This window comes from Echeneis naucrates, chromosome 9 (assembly GCF_900963305.1).
Source record: "Echeneis naucrates chromosome 9, fEcheNa1.1, whole genome shotgun sequence".
NCBI lineage: Eukaryota > Metazoa > Chordata > Actinopteri > Carangiformes > Echeneidae > Echeneis > Echeneis naucrates.
The window spans coordinates 23277620-23297943 of NC_042519.1; the positions used below are offsets into that span (position 1 = coordinate 23277620).

The following is a 20324-nucleotide window of genomic DNA, read 5'->3' on the forward strand; positions in this document are numbered from 1 at the left end:
CAGCATTTCTCACATATTTCTAAACATTTGCAGGATAATATGTGATCAGAGAATGAATGTAAAGGAGCGAACATGATATTTACCGGATCAGTAACAGAAGCTGTCTATAAAGCATTAAGGTCAACCAGCAGCCTGTAAATAAACGTTATAAACACTAAACATTATAAAGCCTCCTGTTTTATCATTAAGAAAATTCATTCTTTCCCAAAAATCCCTTTTTAATTAATCCGACACGTTTTCTGTCCTCTGGTGTAGTAAATATAATAAAATTAATATAACAACACAAAATAAACTTTCAGGTTTTTTAATTTCATGATAGTTTTTTTCTTGAATATATTTTTTGTATATTTCATTCTCACAGAACAAGAAAACATAACCCGTTGGACTTTTTAATCCTCGCAGCGCTCCGTTCGCGCAGTTTGGCCTTCGCTGCTTCCCGTATCACAACACGGAAGTAGCGACTCTCGAAGAGACAAACCAAAAAAACTGACAAATTTTTTTTTTAAACTGTCCCTTTAAAAAAACAGAAACCAGCTACTTAAAACACACGTGTTTTATAACTTAGTTAAAATATTGTTTTATATTTTTAACCATGTTACCAAAAGGCAGTTAACGCAGCTAAGCAGGTGTTTAGCCGTTAGCTGTTAGCAGCGGGGCTAATGGAAAGCTGTTCTCTTCTCCGTTGTTCGGAATAAAATGGACCGGACTTTGTTCCGGACCGGCTGCTTTGTTCGGGCTTCACACACTCTGCTCACCTGGACTGTGACTCTCATCCTGTTCCTGCACGACACAGGTGAGTCCGGTTCACACAACACAGCTGGAAATGATGTTTGCATGGAAGGAAAACACACACAGACACGGATCAGAAACAAATCAAAGAAGTGACATATTGGAAAGTTTTGTTTCATATTAACTGTTTACCAGAGAGATCGTGCTCAGCTGCCATAAAGGTCAACGGAGACAGATTGGAGGTTTGTTTTATTAAATGGCAGACAAACTCAGAGTTTGGTGATTGTCATGATGAAGCAGCTTTACTGTCCTGTCTCCCTGACCTGGAAGTCTTTGTTCCATTTAAACACAAAGCTCAGAAGTGAGGTTGTGTGTTTGTTGTGTGTGTCCAGATTTACGGAGGTGTGAGGAGCAAGGAGAGCTGCTGCTGCCTCTCCTCTTCTTCCTCCTGGTCGTGCTGTCGGTGCTCCTGTATTTTGCAGTTTCTCTCATGGATCCTGGCTTCGTTCTCACCGACACCGTGAAGGTGAGCTGAACCAACAGAATCCCCTTCACTTCAAACAAACACGCCTCCCACCTCCTTCAGAGACTCAAGTACACAATAACTCACAGGAAACTTTGATCTGGTGTTCGTTGTCTAACTTTACTGTTCTGATATTACAGAAATTAAATCTACGTGCCTTTGTAAGGAATTGGACCTTCACCTCACCAGCTGTCCTTCCTTTGCTGTCTCAGTTGTAGTCTGTAAAAGTGTGTGTGTGTCTGTCTGTTGATGCAGGACGTTCAAAGTTCAAACGAGGAGATGGAGCTGATGATTCCTCAGGTGGCGGCCCCTCGGCTGCGGCGCTGTGGGTACTGTCTGCTGCAGGTGACAACTGACGAACACACAACTTCTCAACAAGCCCACCACATATTGTATCACTTCATCACTTCTAACTGCCAGTGGATCATTTTGTGCTGTTTTTGTTCATCTTTGGAGCAGCAATGGCTCTTTCAGACAAACTTCACCGTGATGGAACTTTTTTTATGGCGTTCATTTTGATCAGATTCACGTTCATTGAATGCAGCTTTTTGCATTTTGTTACATTTTGTGAGACACCGTGTTAAACGTTTTATTTTGAAGTGGGTACACATTAGCCCCAGCTGGGCCTGAATTTCTCTTGATGTGTCGCCTTTAGACTGTATTGACCTTTAACCTCTGTTTTTCATGAGCAGCAGCCAATGAGAGCGAAGCACTGCCAGACGTGCAAACGCTGCGTCCGCCGCTTCGACCACCACTGTCCCTGGATCGAGAACTGTGTGGGTGAGAGGAACCACCGCTGGTTCATGGTCTACCTGCTGGTGCAGCTGCTGGCTCTGCTGTGGGCTCTTCATGTCGCTCTGTATGTCGGCTCCTCTCAGTCTCACTTTAAGGATCACACTCAGGTTGGTAATCTGAACATCGGTGTGTGTGTGTGAATGCTTCAGGTCGGGAGTTTCACCCAGCGTCACGTGGGAGCTGTGGCTCCGAGCCAACGGCTTCCTGCTGGCGGCGCTGGGCGTCATCGGGGTTTTCTCTGCGGTCGTGCTGCTGCTGCTGGGATGCCACCTCTACCTGGTCTCCATCAACTGCACCACCTGGGAGTTCATGTCGCGCCACAGGATCTCGTACCTGAAGAACTGCGGGGACGAGGAGAACCCGTTCGACCGCGGCGTCTTCTGCAACCTGTGGGATTTCTTCTGCGTCTGCAGGTTGGTGGTGTGGGAGCAGGTCTACCAGAGAAAGGCCGCAAATCCAGTCCAGCCTCTCTGAGGCCGGAGAAATGACTGTGGTGGATCCACCTGAACAAATATTCCACGGATTACACTGACATCGGCCACAGATGCCCCCAAACCCTTAACTGTTCATTTCATTTAGCTGGTGACATCAGCGCCTTTTCTTCTCTGGCCTTAAGTCTTGCTCACTCAGGAAATGAAGCCAAACTTCTCAAACAAATCACGCTCATTATTTACCTGAAATCACAGGTCATCACTGCCACACAGTGTTGGTCTGTATGTCATGAAACGCACAAAAGTAGCTGCCACTGTTGTGTTTTTGTGGACTCAAGGTGCTGATCTTTAGAGTGTCGTTATGATTAAAGTGTAATCAAAAAGGAGCAGAAGACGAGCTCTTGTAGTAGTTCTTAAATATTTCTTTATTTATAATTTTAGAAGTTTCTACATTCCTCCTGACTACAGGCCTTCTCTGTCCTGATGATCACTGAATATTTACTACGACAGGCTCATCGAACTGTAACTGTACAGCGTGGTTATAGTTCAGCTTCACAAACAGTCAAAACAGATGAATAGAGCCAGTTTTAGGTAACCAGACATTCAATAAATGGTTTATAACACATTATCAGCAGCTGGGAGAAACTCCTTCAAGTGATGATTTGACATTTAAAGTATATTTCCAAAACCAAACTCTGAAATAAACAATTATCAGTTAAAATCTTCTCGTTATTTCGAAGAATTAACTGAACTGAACTATCGAAGCAAAACAGGAGTTGAACCGTCGAAAAATAAATCAGTCCCAATTAAAAGTCCAAAAACATTAAAGACATAAAAAAAATGAATATAATAAGTACCAAAAATCTTCTTTTGTCTGACGTGGTTTTTAAAAGGTGCTGGTTTGTACTCACCAAAAAAAAGCAAACAAACAAAATAACAACAACTTTGGAACCATCTTACTTTGCACATTCACACTGAGCTCTGTTCTGATTCAGATAACCGACGTGCTGCATCCTTCCGTATATCGACGGTTTGAATCAGACAGAACGGAGCACAGTGTGAATGTGCAAAGTAAGATGGTCTAAAACAGGGTATTTCAAAACAACAGCAGGTTGAATATTAAATAATGTTTTTGGATGTTTTAGGATGAGGCCACCCTGAATATAGTGCAGGAAAAAACAAAGACATTCATCATAATGTGTTGTAAACTATTTATCATGAGCTGTTCTTTCCTCAGCTTCTCCTCTGTCATGGTGACACTATATCATAACACTGATGGTTTGTATTCACTGTAACTATGTGGTGGGGCTCGTTGTGTTTGTATTTATTGACAACAAGAGTACATTAAAACACTGATGAAACACGGTATGTGTGCTGCACACGCTGACAGTCCCGGTCAGGAGGCTTCACAGACATAATTACAGTACTGACACAGAAGTCACAGGTAAATATTCAGCAGCAGAAACTTAAAGTGCTACAGCAGCTAAACTGACGCCGTCCACTCGTCCTTTTACAGAGCTGGGGAGGGGGGTGGGGGGGGGTTAGTGTCCTGATCAGGAGCACTTCAGCAGAAACGACTCAAAATATGAAACTATGAAACTTCAGCTTGGGGGCATAAGTTTAGAGAGCAACTCGGAGCTTCAACACACTTCTTGTTCACACATTCAATCCTGACAACTCAACGGCCAGATAAACCACCCACCCCCCCACACTAAAACACTTTACTTTACAGGTTCTCTATTTTCAAGATGATTTCCTGAAAACCTTCCCCATAATTTCCTAAAACTGAGCTGGGATTTATCTGCAAATCAGAAATCCATTATGAAGAAAACTCTCTGCAGTTTGGTGCTGATTATCGTGAAGAAACCAAATGTTAGATTACAGTTTTAAAGAAAAAACAAGCGTCATCAGTTTCTGTTTTAAAACTTTGTCAGAAACTCAGAAAGGTACTGACATGAGTTTTTAAGCTGCTTTTCATTTTCAGTCTTTTCTTTAAAACTTTTAATATAACAAGTGGATTCTTAATAACGTCAGCAACTGACACGTCAATTAGCACCAAACTGCAGAAAGCCTTCTTGGAAATAGGTTTATAACTGACAAATAAATACCAGCTCAGTTTTAGACAGTTGAGAGGAAACTTTCCAGGAATTCAGCTTGAAAGCAGAGAACCTGTAAAATAAACTATTCCAGTTTAAATCTAGTTTCAAAGCCCAAATCATTTCTGTTCCTGTGATCTCCACATGGTGCACAATTACTAAGTAATATAGTGAATTATCTAAATTTGTCATGAAGTATGATCAGATCTTCACAAGTTACATTTATAAACAAACTCAACCTGTTTCAACTAATAACACTAATTATTGTACTGAAAAAACTGACACAACTTAGATGATCAATAACATCACGAGGAAGTTCAGAATTACAGCAGAGGCCTGGTGGAGTTCACTCTCTGTTCCCACCAGCACTGTGAACGTTGGGCGGCTGCGTTCAAGAGGTTTTTAGAATAAACACATTGTGTTTGTCTACACTTGTGACTTAGAAGATCCGATCTGTATCATTCAGAGAGAAGGGGGGTGAACACTGCCCCTCCACCTCCTCTCTACATTTTGTCGTCGTCTGTCTGAGTCCAGTTCAGATTTTGCTCTGACCTTCGTGCCGCCAGTCAATATCAAAATAAATGTCCCATATGGGAACTAGATGCTGTCCTCAAATCCTCAGACTGAGGAGTGAGTTTAAAAACATCAATAATTTCATGAATGACCTGGAAAGAGAATATTTTTGGCGTGCATAAACTTCGTCCCTGCCGCCGCTCCTCCTCTCCTTTTGTTACACTGACATCATTAGAGCTCAGTATCACTGAATGTGGTTTGTTAAGTTCAAAATACTGATGCTTTCTCACTATTATGGCTATATTACATTTTCTATGGCTTATTTTATACTGCTAGCGATTACAGGATTTCTAGTGCACAAGTTCACCACGGTGCCATGCACGCCTACTGTTGACAGTCGGACTGGGGGACACTGATATGTGGAATAAATATGCCAAACGTTTTTATGTTGGACTCACGATTTCCTTTAAAAATTGACTCGAAACCAGAAACAGGGTTAGCATGTTTCATTTGTTTGGTCACGGCAGTGGGCGAAGCCTGTCACAGTGATGCATAGAGACGACAGCACGTACTACACCTCTGTAGGATTAATACTGGAAATAAAGACCATACACAAAGGCCACGAAGCAAGCTGAGTCGGTCTCCATGGAGATGCTTGAGGAGGACCAGAGGGGAGGGAGGAGGTGATGATGTCATAACCTGCCCTCCATCGTGTCGGTTTCATTTGGCTGTGGAAGGCTTCACCTCCTCTGCTCTCATAAATGAGCCGTGTTAGCAGGAGCAGGGGATATAAAGGGCTACAATCACCTTCTCTGCTGTTAGAAATGCAAACGTAAAGACTGCCTGGGCGTTGGATCCACAGCTGACAAGCCATGGGGTCGTATGTCATGTCCTGTCTGGAGACCAGGGAGGGAAAGCTTTCAGGTGACGTTTGTGTCAATACAAAGAGCTAATCAGCTCATTAGTGGGCCCACAGCTCAGATTTATGGCTTCAAAACAAACAGCGTAGCCTGTTAGAGGAAGCTGGACCCCAAATAACATTTATCTTCTCTTTAAAGGAATCGTTTGACAAATCGTGTAATATGGTGATTTGATATCATGCCATATAATCCTGACTACAACTGATTAAATGAAATGCACATAAGGATACTTGATCATATGTTTCGACTGGACTGGATCGAGAGTTTGCAATGGGTGTGTCTTTAATATTTACGCTTCAGAAGCATTTAAAAAAAAAAAAAAAAAACCCAAACAACCAAACATAATTTCTGATAAACTGAGTCAAACAGTTCCGTTAACTAATCAGTTAATAAATTCAGTCCACAAACTAACAACAGTTACCAAAACTGATGAGCTGAATTCAAACTGAACATTTAATTTAAGCCAGTTTACAGATTAATAAACATATTGGAACTAAATTTGTTGTTCCTATTTTAGAATGCTAACCGGGGTCTGATTATACCTAAATGAACATCGTTGGCGAGGTGGACAAAGAAGTGGAAAAGATTCCCCACCTCAAAACAATCGTTTTCTGCCTGGTGGTCGTTTCCCTCCCTGGTCTTTTCAGCTCTTCTTTCATCCATGCAAGGCGCAGAAGTCGAAGTCGGCGAAGGCTTCCTGCTGCTCGGCAGAGAGGCTGAAGGGTTTGCAGGGCGGGGACAGAATCGGCTGGAGCCGAGTGAACTCGCTGTCAAAGTTGCTGACGTCCACGGACTCTCTGATGGACGGCAGGAATGGCGGCGTCACTTTCTTGGCCAGCAGGGCCTCCCAGTCGATGGTCTACAGGACAAAGTTTCACACACAGGCAGGCTACATCTGTGACTAATCAATACACACAAACACCTCAATGGGCTGAATCAGAAGACGGACAAGAGTTTCTGAAAGGTCCATCAGCTCTACCGTCTATATTAATACCTGACCTGTAAGAATACACTGAAATGGTTTTTAATTCTCAAAACCATAAAAGTATCATCTTATGTATATCAACCCTTCAAAATAAAAGGTCAGAGAAACTAAAACATGAACATTTATTTAGAGAACAGATGATTTACCTCAAAGAATTTCTCTCCTTTGACCTCGTTGGCGTCCCTCTCTCCAGCTCCGAGCCTCTTCAGAGGATTCTTCTTCAGCAGCTGCAGATGGATGATCAAGGTTTGTTTATGTAAACCGCTCTGCTAAATGTAATCTTTTTTTATTTCATTTGGTCTAACGTCCCTAACGACCCAAATAAAATGATTCTGATAAGAAGCAGATAAAGAATGTTCAGTATATTTGCTTCCAGCCTGTTTCTCATTGGTAAATATGTCTTTGGGGCTAAATGAAGACGGAGCAGCAGAAGAGAGGTCAGAGGTCAGAGGTCATTACCTTCTGGATGATGGCGACGGCCTCAGTAGGAAGAGAAGTAGGATACTGAACGTCATCATTGACGATGCTGTCAAACACCTCCTCCTCATCCTCACCAGGGAACGGAGACTATCAGGAGGAAGAGAGACGCTGAGTTACATTTACAATTTAGCACTTCAGTGTAGCATAGCAAAGTGAAATTGTAGAGATTTGTCCACTTCCTTGTTAAATGGCCAACATTTCCTGTTTTATTCAGCCCATTTTAAACCACTTCAGGGCTGTAAACTACGAACATCGCTTGGACCTCAGCCATAAATCTCTCCCAGTCTCACTCCATGACATGCACTGATCAGCGTCAGGCATCAGGCCACTCTGTCCTCCGTGTTTATTTTTAACTGAATCAACACTGATGATGGTGAACAACCTCTCCCACGAGCATCTCGTATATGAGGACGCCCATCCCCCACCAGTCCACAGCTCGGGTGTAGTTGTCGTCTGTCAGGACTTCGGGGGCCAGAAACTCGGGGGTCCCACAGAAAGTCGAGGTCCGGTCTCCGTGACCCATCCCTGCCGGAAACGATAGCGTAAAGAGATCATCTTAGCTAATGCTTAGCTAATTAGGACGTCATTGTTTTGGTTATTTGACTTATTTGACTTGTGTTATTGACTTTAATTGGACAAAATGGGTATTGAAACTGAATAAGGATGTAGAAGACAGGACTTTCTTCCTGGAATTTATGGATGTTGTTTGCCTCACCCTTCATTCTTCACTGCTCTTTAAAGGCATTAACTTATTTTAAATCCCATCATTTTTCTCGACTGATTAACTGAGGACAGCATCTTTCTCTCAGGGTCTACCAAGGTCTGTAAATGTCCTTCAGTTGATGCTTCGGGGCCATCTCTTTCCATTTCTTCACTTCATTGAATATGCTTTTGAGTGAAAAGACTTGATAGTTGACTCATTTTCTCCATGTCCATGCTGTTTATCTCATCTTACTTAGACTCTCCAGATAAAACAAACCACTGAGATTGAGCGATTATCAAGTAAAATAAAATGACATTTCAGTCGTTTGGCATCAAATAAGGCCACCGTTCAACAGCAGACAGAGGAAGAGTGGTTGGTTTGAGTTATCGTATCGTATTTTATCCCTGATGACGGACTCTGCTGTATTTGGAGACAACAGAACAATCACCTTCTTTACACAGTCCAAAGTCTGTGATTTTCACAAATCCATCTGTATCCATCAACAGGTTGTCCAGTTTCAGGTCTCTGTGTGAAACACAAAGCAGATCTCAGGCTGTTGCAGTAACATGACATGGTCCCTTTGGTCAGTCTGACTCACCGATAGATGATCTTGTTTAAATGCAGGAACTCTAAACCCAGCAGGACGCACGCTGAATAAAATCTGTCCACAACAACAACAGAGCGTAAGAAAAGTGCTGATCGACTGAAATACCATCACACAAACATACTGTTCAGTCACTGTGTGACACACTGACCTGGTTTGGGCCTCGGTGAAGACGTTGTTGTGGATGTGGATCATGAGGTCACCACCAGGTAAATACTCCATGACAAAGCAGACGTGGTCGCCGGTCTGGAAGCAGCCGTGGAGGTTGACCAGGAATGGATGTCTGGAGGCGTTGATCATCTCAAAGATCCTCTTCTCACTCATGAGACTACAGACAGATGGGAGTTGGTGTGTGTTTTATATGTATCCATGTGTAGGGGACAGAACTATAATCAAAGATGAGTTGACTCAGGCAGGTTTAAGGCTCTCTAACTTTGGCTTCCCTTTTCAGACCCAGAGTCTACATCCATAAAAGCTTTATCAAAAGCCTGGTTGGATCTGGTCGAACTGACCCTTGAAAGCTTTCACCCACCTGTCCACTTCATCACGAGTCACGATGTCTCTTTTCTTCAAGGCTTTGATAGCGTACAGTCTGCCTGTCTTCTTAAACTCGGCCAGCAGGACCTGGACGGAGACATCTGTGAGCGACCATTTTGGGACTAACACCAGAAGCATTTTGGATCGACAAACATTGAGCCATTACCTTCCCAAAGTGTCCTCTGCCCAGGACAGAAATATACTTGAAATCTTCCATGTGCATCCTGAAGATGAAAACAGAAAGAAAAGAGGAAATGAAGGCCTCGCTCCTCTCTCACCTTTTACTTCATATAATATTGTGTCTGTGTGTTCGTTTACTTCAGAGCAGAGACCGGCTGGTCTTCACCTCCCTCTGTATCATTTATGGATGACTGCGAACAGACACGGTTACAGGATTCAGTCTCTACATTACATTTCTCCTCTTCTGTAGGTGATCCACTGAATCTATTCCTCTCATCAGCAGAGGGAGTCCACTGAGAGAGCCCCTGTAATTACCTCATTAATGAGGTTTCTGTAATCAGATGATGAAAAGCTGTTTTTGATGTTTCAGTATTTTGGGTAACACATTTTAAATCCCTGTATTTACTGTGATAAACATTTAGTAAATGCTTACAACACACTTTAATGGTGCTGTAAACTGTGTATTTTCATGTTTTTGCATTTGTTAATGTGAGTGGAAGCTGCAGTATAAACAAACAATGAGTCAATTATTGATGGAAAAACTCTTCATATTAATAAACACTTAATGTGCTTATATCCCCTCACAGATAGTTTAGAGTGTGCTGTAAATCATCAGGGTAATTTAACATTTATTTCCCAGCATACACACAGCTGCTATAGTCAAAGATTGAACGGAACAACCTAATGAAATCCGTGGTCACTTACCAGACTCTCTTGCAGAACAGGCACTGATGATGTCTTGTGTTCAGTGGTGATGATGCTGGGGGTGCCGTCCGCCTGGCTGATGCTGATGGGAGGGGGCTGATCCTCTGTGATGCTGAGTCTGATTACTGGGGCGTCACTACAGATACACAAAGGCCACAATCAGGTATAAAGATGAAAGTACAAACGCTGTAAATATTTAGATTTTTCAAAATATCTTTCATTTACTGTCAATGTTTTACTTTATTAATATATTTTTCATTAATTGATCCTGACATTCTTATAATGTTTAATTAACAAGTTCTTTGTATTTTGACAAAACTACCTGGCCTATAAACCCGATTCTAACTCCACTTCTGATTACTGTATATGAACTAAACTGACTTTATGTCACTATAGTCTGATCTGATGTGTTTTTCACATAAAGTCAAATACAATATTTCACTCTGGAATGTAATAAAACTACATGTGAGCAAAAAATGGAAACATGAGCAAGCTTATACAGAAACACATCACTATAATATTTTTAGTTACTGTCAAAACAGTTGACGTGACAGATAAACTTGTAATTTCGAAGGTAAACAGGAAGTAAACGATGATTCATGTCATTATTTCTGACCCTTGCGCTGAAGTGGAGATTGGCGGCTCCTTCTCTGTGGGACGTGGGCTGTGGTCGGCCGCCGTTTCGGGGGTCGTACACAGAGACGAGCTGAACGTGGTGAAGGAGCTGTAGCGAGGGAGGATGCTCATCATCAGGTGACCCCACGTGGCAAAGTTCATGTTCATCTGGGCTGCTCTGAGGAAGTTCTTACCTGTACAACCAATTAAGATTTGAAAAAAAGTCATACCATAGTTCAGAAACCCAAATGAGATCCTGCAGGTCGCACCTCTCTCTTTGGTGAAGATACATCTCTGACGTCTCAGTCTTGGTTGCCGCTCCACCACAGCATCAATAAATCGAAGCTGGAAGAATACAAACAAAAAGACGATAGAATTTTTGGTTTCTGGACATTCACGTTGTTTCATTTTTTCCCCATTTCATTCCCATATTGTTTTATCTTGCTTTACTGCTTGCTTTCTATGTAAATGTATTTATTCTTCGTCTTCTCAGCTGGTTTAACTTTTTAACACCTAAAATTGATCAGCACCAGTACCTTGGCGTGCAGGACGCCCTGCGGCTCCAGACCTAAGCCCTGGTCGTGGTACTGGTTGTCCATCATCTCCTCCAAACGCAGGAACTTGATGGCGCACATCGCCCTCCGGTCCCGCCAGAAGACACAGACCTCCAGCTCTCGAGACTGTGGAAAGTTCAGCAGCAGAAAGTGAACAAAAACAGAGACGTGAGGTGATTATGAAGCTGACATTTCATTTGACATGATTGGGATTTTATTCCACATTATCTCACTTCTTACAGTGACGCATATCTCGAGCTTTCTGAAAAACAACAAAAAAAAAGTGTTTGTCTTCGGGTTCTGACACTCAAAGCAAAGTTTGTTATGAATAAGTAAACCGCTGTTTGTCAGATTTTAAAGCTTGAGTGAAACCTCACAGTGGCTCATTGTTTATCTGCTGCTTTGAGAAGTCTGAGTCAGATTCAGCTTATTGTTTTATTTGAAGGCCTGAGGGAGACACCCACTGGATCCCACACAGAACTGCAGTATTGATAACAAGCCTGCAGTAGCTGCTTCAGTTGACAACACTTCCCTCTGTTGACCACTGACAGAACTGACTTTCTGCCACTGAGACAAGATGTTGAATATTTACTGAAGCAAAAATACAAAAAACAAGAGGTTTTATAGATGTAATGTAAGTTCTGGCTCTTTTCTCGATCATTCTCTTTGTAATGCAACAACAGTTCAGACTTCGGGCCTTTTTTTCATGATCATGAGGAGTTTGAATGTTGGTGCAGGCCCTGGATGCCGTTTTCATCGGCAGCAGTAGCAGCCGAGTCCCACACAGTCTCCCTGCAGGGAACGCATCCGGTCCTCCATCTTTTTTCCTTTAACCTGCCAGGGGTAACATATGGGAAGGGGACAGAAAAATCGATGGCACCTTGTCTGCGTTCTCCAGCTAATCTCGGGTTGAAACAGGATGATCACAAAGGAGACAGTTACGCAGGAAAGACAAGGCTCCAACGTGGGCGGCGTGGAGCAGAGTGATCATGAAAAATGACTCACAAATACTGGAAGCCTTCCTGCAGTGGAGCGTGTTTAAATGAGGGGAAATCAGTAGGAAGCCTGCTGGTGGAGCTATTGTTTTCACTCTCTATGTAACAGGCACGCCACAGTAACTGACATTAGAAAAACTCCTGACTGCCAGGTCAACTAGCCAGAAATTTTGGCGTTATTCTGGTTGTGGCCTGACTCTGAACACACGCATGTGATGATTTAATACATGATCTGTATTAAAGCACTCTGCCTCTTTAACATGAATGCACTTACAGGTTTAAGGTGGAAACCAGAGCGATCCCCAGGTGACCCAAACAGACAGTGTGGTGTGTAAACAGAGCAGTGTGTCAATAAAATAAAAATATGATGTGTACCTAATTCTTCTTGGTGACACATGAGCCGTCACTGAGGAAGACTGGGAGTCACATCCACCGTCTAGGGGGGGCTCAGTCTGGGGCTGCCCAGGGTATTTCCCCATAAACGTGCCAGCTGGCAGAAAAGCAGCGAGGGGCAACAGTTTGCTTTTATTGATCGGCGTTGTCATTTGCCTCGAGAACAAATCTCCCTACAAACGCCTTGTTGTTCCACCTCCTGATTCTTGGAGCCCCCAGCTGCAAACATCCTCCTCTGATTCCTGGTCTGAGATTCTGATTGGCTAAAATGCAAATGTCAGTTTGAAATGTATAAATATTGAAAAAACATTCAGAAATAGACTGAATGTATTCATATTAACTTAAAATGAGTGGAGTTTGTTTGCTTGCGTATTTGCAAGATGTAGCTTCTGCATTGCAATGGTTAGCACTGCTGACTCAAAGCAAGAAGGATTTGGGTTTGATCCCCTGGCCTGGGACCTTTCTGTGTGGAGTCTATATGTTCCTGTCCCGTTTCCTCCCAAAGTCCAACGACAGGCAGATTAATTGGTGACTCTTGATTGCCCGTACATGTGAGTGTGAACGGGTTGTTTGACTATACATCGGCTCCTATTATGTTGGTTATCTGTCTGCTCAGTCTGCTCAGTCATTTTTGGTTTTGATTGGATCATTTAACCACACACACACAGTTCCCAAAGGTCAAGAATACGGCTTCAGGCTTCAGGACGGAGTAACAGACGGTTATTTAAACATGAAGCCCTGAGGAGATGTTGACCAGGGTTCACGGTGTGACTGGACTCACCCGCTCCAGGTGGATACAGAAGGTTTGATCCCAGCTCAGTCTGCTGACACCTGCCCACCGTGTCCGCCCGACCAATCGGCCGTCCAGCCGCAGCACTGCACTGATCTCTGCTGGGAGACAGTAGGGAACAAAAAAGTCAGGTCTGTGCCTCACCTGACTTCAGTGACTCTACGATACTATGACAAAGACCATCAGCTCAATGTTTATCATTTATCTTTGTTTAGGTTTATGGGAATAGCAACAAAATGTCATGATATTTAGCAAAATACTTGTAAAGATGACAAAGTCTTTTTCTAACATCTTTAATAGAAGATGTGATGTCATAAAATATTAAATTAACCTTTATACAAGGATTTCCATGGAACTGTTTGCATTTAAGTAATTTACCATTTTATGGGTCAGAGGTGATTCCTGAGAATGTTTTTTGGACAGTACAACATAATAAAATTTTGTTCGTTGTTGATATTTATCCGTAGGTCTGAGTGGTTGTTGGTCTCTGTCTGCAGACCTGTCCAGGGTGAGCTGGGATTGGCTCCAGAACCCCCCGTGACCCGGAAACGGATCAGAGGTAGAAGATGAGTGAGTGATTAAATTAAAAGTCAGACTCAAAAGGTTGGACCACAGTAATAAAATTATGCCTTGGTGTGGATTTTGTCCTCATTTTGGGTAAAATTAAAAACCAGCGTACCGGCAGTCTACTGTAGGAGGTTTATTAAATAAAAGCAGATCTGATAAAGAATTACAGCTAAAACCATTAAGAGGTTTATGAACCATTAAAAGGACCTAAAATCATGCTTTTAAAACAAAAACATCTACTTACCAGCAGTTCCATCCGTCGTGTGAGCAGCTGGTGAACTCTCCTCAGCGGGACTCGTGTCGTTCTCCTGCTCGGGATTTGTCTGAGGTTCCAGTAAATCCTCACACCCAATAAGCCTGACTTCAAGTTTACCTTTAACAAGAAAGAAGACATGACTTTAGAATTTACGATAACAATACTGAGTGGATTAAATGAGTGTTACTAAGTGTAACATTTTTTACTTAAGCACTAATTATATTATATGGAAAAATAGAGACGGTGTTCAATATGTGTGCCCTCATGCATGTTTCAGCAAGACATTTACAGAATGAAGCAGAAATGCATCACGAAAAGAAAAAAAAAGTTAATCTGTAAATAAGTAGAGGTAAGGTAATAAATGTATAGATAAAAAAAAAAAAAAACAATAAATAATATCAATAAATGTTTCTGGGGAATTTAAATAGATGGGGACACTGACATAGAAGCTAATTACATTTATCCCAGAATGATTTTTTCTTTTTCTTTTTTTTTTTTTGCATTTAAAAATCATAAAATCTTATAGATTTTTTGAATTATTAATAAGTTCAATGATTTATTTTGGCCCGTTTCAGTCCTCCATACAGCTGAATGTTTAAATGTGAAATCTTCCTCCAGCAAAACATAAAATTCATTATATTTAAATGATAAAGATTCCCTGTTAAATTAGTAATCTATTAATATTTATTCAGGTTTAATTGGAGCTGCTTTTTTCCCAGGAAATGTTTAATTTGTCTAAAATTAGTGCAGCACTGCACAGTTTTTTCGAGGAAATCATTAAGGAGATAAAAAGGAAGCATTACACTGTGCTGATTTCCTGACCTAAAAATATAAAAACTGGCGTAATATACGAGACAAAGTAAACCGTATTAACAAGGCTCTCTTTCTCATAAATGCCTGGAAATGAATCCAGTGGAAAATTAATATCCACACACACTTGTGAAAACATTCTCAAACAAACAAACACACAGCCCAGTCTGTGCTGATACCGGTTAAGGAGGCCGGTCTGATGGAGAAGAAGGATGGGGACGAGGCCAGGAGACATCCAGGTCTGGAGTTCTGAGGAGACGGGGATCCCTCTGGAGCGTCCACCCCCTCTGCAGGCTGTTCTACGGGCTCTGGGTTCTTTTCCTTCAGGCATTTCTCCAGGGACAGCCGCAGAAGGTCCAGCTTCTGGGAGGACTCCTGGACACGGGACTGAGCCTGAAGGGAAGATGAACACTGCGTCGTTATATTTGTTTTTTTAAACATAACATTGTTGGGTATTCTGGGTTACGGCCTGTGCTTCTCTTCTTCAAACACCAACATGTTTTCCAAATTTTAGGCTTCGATGAGGGTTGGCAACTTTGACTTTTTTTAAATATGATAACTTTATTTTATAACCAAAACTAAACATACAATAATGCAAACAATTACAGAAGCCAGTTCCACATGGTGGTCTAAAACGCTTTTATATTTTGCACAGCTGAACGGAAAACAAGAGGCTGCAATGGAAAGTCAATGGCTGCAACGGACGGAAAGTCAGCTTTTATACTGCGTTATGTGTTTCACAATTTAAAGGAAGATTGACTGTTGACCATGAGCCTGGTTTCACTGAAGAGCTTTATTGATCCTGTGTTTCCACTCTGATTATAATTGAGTTATTATGAAAATCCCTGAATGTCTGATTTTCCGGCAAGAAAATGAGCCAGATTTTGAGATTTTGAGCCTTCAACATCCAATCATCCAGGTGGTAACCTTTCTCTAAAGCTCAATGCAGATATAACTATATATATATATATAACTATAACAGCAAAACTACGCTTTAGCAATCAATACAATACCTACTGCCAGCCTGTATCTGTTTCCACACACTGAAATGTCCTGAAGACCTGAGTTACTTTACAATAAAATGGATTAAGAGTTGTACTTCAGCCAGCGCCTTCTGGTCCAGCGATGAGATCCCTTCCAGCTGCTTCACCACATCTTTGGCCAGCACCAAAGCATCCGACTCTCTCTGCATGTAGTGTTGCAGCTCTGCAAAATGAGTCTGTGCAGGACCGTCAGCAACCAGAGAGATCCCTGAGAGGAAAGAGGGAGAGTATCAGTTATAGACAGAGAGTAAGAGCACTTGAGCCTGAAGGAATTCAATTCAGACGACACATCCTCATAGATCCTCACTGAAACTCTTCATTCCCGAAATCAATATTTATAAAGTTCAAGTGAGCTCTTCTCTCTGAAATGTCTCTATGCTCCAGGCAAAGGTCTTAACATTACATTTTTGTGTCTCTGGCATTTAGCTGATGCTCATCTGAAGTATGAAAGCTTAAAAAAGCAAGATTAAGAAAAAGGAATTCAAATTGTTAGTTTGCTTTTTGGAGGCTTTGGTGATATTCGCTTATTTTACATTTTAGTTTCTCAGTTTCATAATTTCATTTCCAGAATATCTTAAATTATTCTCTAAAAGACAGAGAATCTGCACCAAGTGTATTAAAAGTAAATATGGCTATGTGTTTCCTGTGAGGGAAAGTATTAAAGGTGCATATTTCTCCCAGACATCTCTGTAGAGCTCAACAAAACAGTCAGCCAATTACAAGAGAAGATCTGAGATTGATCTCTTCTGATTGATTAAGTGCTACTCTAAGCAATCCAATAAACATATAACTGATTTCAGGTAAATACTCAAGAGAAACCAAATCCTGCAGAGTAGGATGAGGAGTCCAGGTGGTGGGGATTGGGGGGGTGACTGCGTTGTTGTGACATCTTAAAGTCTCAGAAATCCTGACTGTTATACTATTATTATATGAATATAGAACCTGGGCTTGATTTACAATCACAGAGCACATAGAGGTCTACCGTTGGACTGTCTGTCCATCCATCTGTTGTGTGGGAAAAGCTATTATTTGGTGATGAAAAGTGAATAAAGCGCTGACACTGAAGGTGACTGAGCCTTAATTAATCAAAACATAGCCTTTTCACATCAAGCTGACATTTACACACACATTGAATTAAACTTCCCTCCATATTTCAAAACATTAGAAAGGGATTCATAAGAGGAAAACGGGTCAAAAGCCATGGACAGGAAACCTGAGCCGAGGAAACAAAGTGTAGAATTACTTGTCTCATGTTTCATATTCTTACTGCAGAGCCAGGAATGATTTTTTAAAGGGGAAAACATCCCCAGTGTCACATTCACTCTCTGTCACTATTAATGCTGTCAAAGTGGTTTCATTTTCGAGATTATACGAACTACACCCACAAAGATGACAGTTGGCAGGAAACACAGCTAAACCAATATGGGTTTTGATATCAGCACTGATGTGTCTTTGCAGGAGCGAAGTGTAATGCCCTCGTGTCACTCTGAACTCTAACTCTTTTGAGCAGAAAAAGACTGCTCATTCACAGGAAATGCATCTGAAAAATCATTGTTTTGGGTTTTGATGGACTAAAACTACAATAAAATCCTTTTGCGGCTTTTTTACAGCCATTCAATCTAAATCTTTGCTTTATGTTACTGCCTTTAAACTAACTGAATGGAACATTGCATTTTCAAAGCACATACTTGGTTTAACATCAGTAGGAGAGAAACAGGATAAAAACACAAAAGAAACAGAAGAGACACTGATCTCATACACCAAATTGATATTTCTGAACCAAATATTTTTCCTGCCACAATGCCAAACATAGAAATATCCATGCAGCGGCATGCACACAGTATCTGAAGGAAGTCTAAAAATTGATTATCAATATCAGTGACTCAGTGGTTTCCTTGCCAAATGCTATTTTCAGTGTGAGGCTCAGGCTGAGATTCAATAAGATTTGAGCTGTGGAAGTTAAAATTCTGTTAAAATTGTATTTAATTAGTATTAGAACACTGTATATTTATCAGTTATGTCTTAACTTGATATATTCTTTGTTCTCTCTAAGATGTGATAAGTTGTTTTAGTTGCTGTTCGGCACAGACTATAAATAAAGACTGTAAAAGTAAACGTTATGACACTTTCAAGTTAATTACCACCAGAAAGAGCTTGAAGGCTGGTCTTATCCCTAACTTCACACAGAAATACAAACAATTTGTGTTCTGAACCACACACATCACTCTGTGACCACATAAGAGACATGGCGCAGGACTCTGACCTCTATGAGTGGAGCTGTTATGGTTGCCACCATCATCGCTGCCAATACCGCCGCCGCCGCAAGTGCTGCTGCCAGCCTGGGTGACTTTGATAATCTGCAGTCGGATCAGCTCGATCTTGGAGCGGCTATCCTGCAGCATCTGTTGAGCCGTGGACAACATCTGATCCTGGATAACGACATCACATCAAGAAACAACAAGAATTGCTTCATCACCATGCTTTTTTCTCCACTGGCCCAGCTGGGGCCAGCTGGGAGGCAAAGGGGATTCACAAACAAGAGACTGACTGAAAGCAGCCCATAGTTGGCCATAACAAGTGGTAGAACATGTAGAAATCACCTGTAACAGAGCTGCACGCATTACTCCTCTGCTGTTGGGAGAAAAGACAAGTGCCAAAGAAGAGCTGGACTAAGTGAGAACAGCATGTTCACATCATCTGGAAACAGTATGACTTTGCGCTTCACTAACCTCAGAGTGACGCTCTGGCTCCTTGCTGAATAAGGACTAATTCATCCTCTGTGGGGGTGGAGGGCTGGGGGGGTGTTTTCTCAGGTTGCGCCTCTCCACCTTCACTACCCTTGAAACACAAGTCCCCTGATGTTATGATCGTCCTCACACACAGACAATCACAAACACACTCATACACTCACACGCGCTGACCGAGGGGCTCCTCTGATGCAGCGCCTACATCTTGAGACCTGGATCACAGAGCCTGTCCTTGTGTTTGTTTTTGCCTCCCCGCAGCAGCTTCGTCTGCACCATCCCCTTCACGCTGCATCCTCATCCTCCTGCTCTGTAACAAAATCCCCCCTCTTTGCCTCCCCCTCTCTCCCTTTTATAGGGGGATTCTCTCTGCAGGGGGAAGGCAGACTTCTTCTCCAGTGCCAGCAATGCTGCTGCTGCTGCTCCTGCTGATAGACTGAGCTGATGCCTGCTCTGGGCTCGGCATTGGCCACTGCATGACCACATGCTTCTTAGCTGTCACCAACCAAAAGACAAACGCAGGGCTGAAGCTGCTGTTGCTGCTGCTGCTGCTGCTCTCTTTGGGACAAGGCACAGAGCAGCTTGCAGCATTTAGCAGATTCACTTAACCTGCTGAGAGGAGGGGGGGGGGGGGGTGAGAGGCATTAATAACCACACGGATGGTGGTCAACATACATGGGGGGTGGGAGATGGAGGAGCGGCTGCTGGGCCCCTGAACATGATGCCGGACTTTGAGGTTTGCTGACAACACTGTGATTGTTTCCAAACCCCGGCGTGGAGCATACATGTGGCTGTTGCTGTTGTTATTGTTGTCCTCCTCCTCCTCCTCCTCGGGTTATCTGCTGTCCTGTAAAATGAGAAAAGGGAGATAGAGTTTATAATAACAAGAAGACACACTCCCCGTAATTAAGCTAATCAGCTAGCATTACAATAACAACACACAAATGGTTAAGCTCGATTAAAACTCGAAATTATATTGTCTTTTATATATAATATCTAATATATATATTAAGTATAAATAATGATATAAATAAACCAATTATGTCCGTTTAAACTGTAATTAATTAACACAAATCAACGAAACTCCAACTTCAACTGACATTCAGCATCTTTTTTTTTAAGTGCGCAAGTGCGACTCGCCCCCCCCCCCCGCTCTGAATAAACGCGTTTTTATGTCGTTGTTGTTGTTGTTTATTTTGTTTCCGGTGCCGAATTGAAAACAGCCAAAGGTCTCAAAAAAAGGCAGAGTTTTTGTTGGTTTTGTTGGTTTCGGGGTGAATTCGGGGAGAAGACTCAGCGCCGAACGGGCCAGATCGCGGCGGAGGAGTGAGACCTACTTTGAGAGGCGGAGCTCTC

At 42.2% G+C, this 20324-nt stretch overlaps 2 protein-coding genes across 5 annotated transcripts; one reads left to right on the forward strand and one right to left on the reverse strand.

Annotated features, from left to right (window-relative positions):
• Positions 1-461: 461 nt before the first annotated feature.
• Positions 462-3923, forward strand: zdhhc12a (zDHHC palmitoyltransferase 12a). Its single transcript, XM_029511418.1, has 5 exons — positions 462-793; positions 1122-1255; positions 1508-1597; positions 1945-2111; positions 2197-3923. Exons 1-5 carry the CDS (start codon positions 697-699, stop codon positions 2519-2521), a joined length of 813 nt encoding a protein of 270 aa, XP_029367278.1. The 5' UTR covers positions 462-696; the 3' UTR covers positions 2522-3923.
• On the reverse strand, positions 2892-20278 carry LOC115049316 (serine/threonine-protein kinase N2-like). Of its 4 annotated transcripts, none has more exons than XR_003841117.1 (22): positions 18954-20278; positions 18825-18855; positions 18488-18653; positions 16281-16432; positions 15361-15574; positions 14360-14488; positions 13540-13649; positions 11353-11496; positions 11086-11161; positions 10818-11010; positions 10202-10337; positions 9635-9687; positions 9483-9540; positions 9312-9403; positions 8931-9107; positions 8774-8836; positions 8624-8700; positions 7855-7997; positions 7452-7559; positions 7139-7219; positions 6602-6866; positions 2892-5983 (listed from the first exon to the last, which is right to left on the reverse strand). XR_003841117.1 is itself a non-coding variant. In XM_029511411.1 (22 exons), exons 3-22 carry the CDS (start codon positions 18843-18845, stop codon positions 6663-6665), a joined length of 2397 nt encoding a protein of 798 aa, XP_029367271.1. In that variant the 5' UTR covers positions 18846-18855; positions 18954-19062; positions 19136-20278; the 3' UTR covers positions 6337-6662. The 4 variants fall into 4 exon arrangements, 3 of the variants coding, with proteins under 3 accessions (XP_029367271.1, XP_029367272.1, XP_029367273.1); XM_029511411.1 differs by lacking the exon at positions 2892-5983 and having other exon boundaries at positions 6337-6866; positions 18954-19062; positions 19136-20278; XM_029511412.1 differs by lacking the exon at positions 2892-5983 and having other exon boundaries at positions 6337-6866; positions 13540-13646.
• Positions 20279-20324: the final 46 nt, after the last annotated feature.

Coding starts and splice junctions, on each gene's coding strand:
- zdhhc12a (XM_029511418.1), top strand. CDS start 697: ATGGACCGGACTTTGTTCCGGACCGGCTGCTTTGTTCGGGCTTCACAC. Junction 1,256..1,507: donor TTCTCACCGACACCGTGAAG/GTGAGCTGAACC, acceptor CTGTTGATGCAG/GACGTTCAAAGTTCAAACGA. Junction 2,112..2,196: donor TGGGCTCTTCATGTCGCTCT/GTATGTCGGCTC, acceptor TGAATGCTTCAG/GTCGGGAGTTTCACCCAGCG.
- LOC115049316 (XM_029511411.1), bottom strand. CDS start 18,845: ATGCGTGCAGCTCTGTTACAG. Junction 16,433..18,487: donor TAACAGCTCCACTCATAGAG/GTCAGAGTCCTG, acceptor CTTTCCTCTCAG/GGATCTCTCTGGTTGCTGAC. Junction 8,837..8,930: donor TTCACCGAGGCCCAAACCAG/GTCAGTGTGTCA, acceptor TGTTGTGGACAG/ATTTTATTCAGCGTGCGTCC.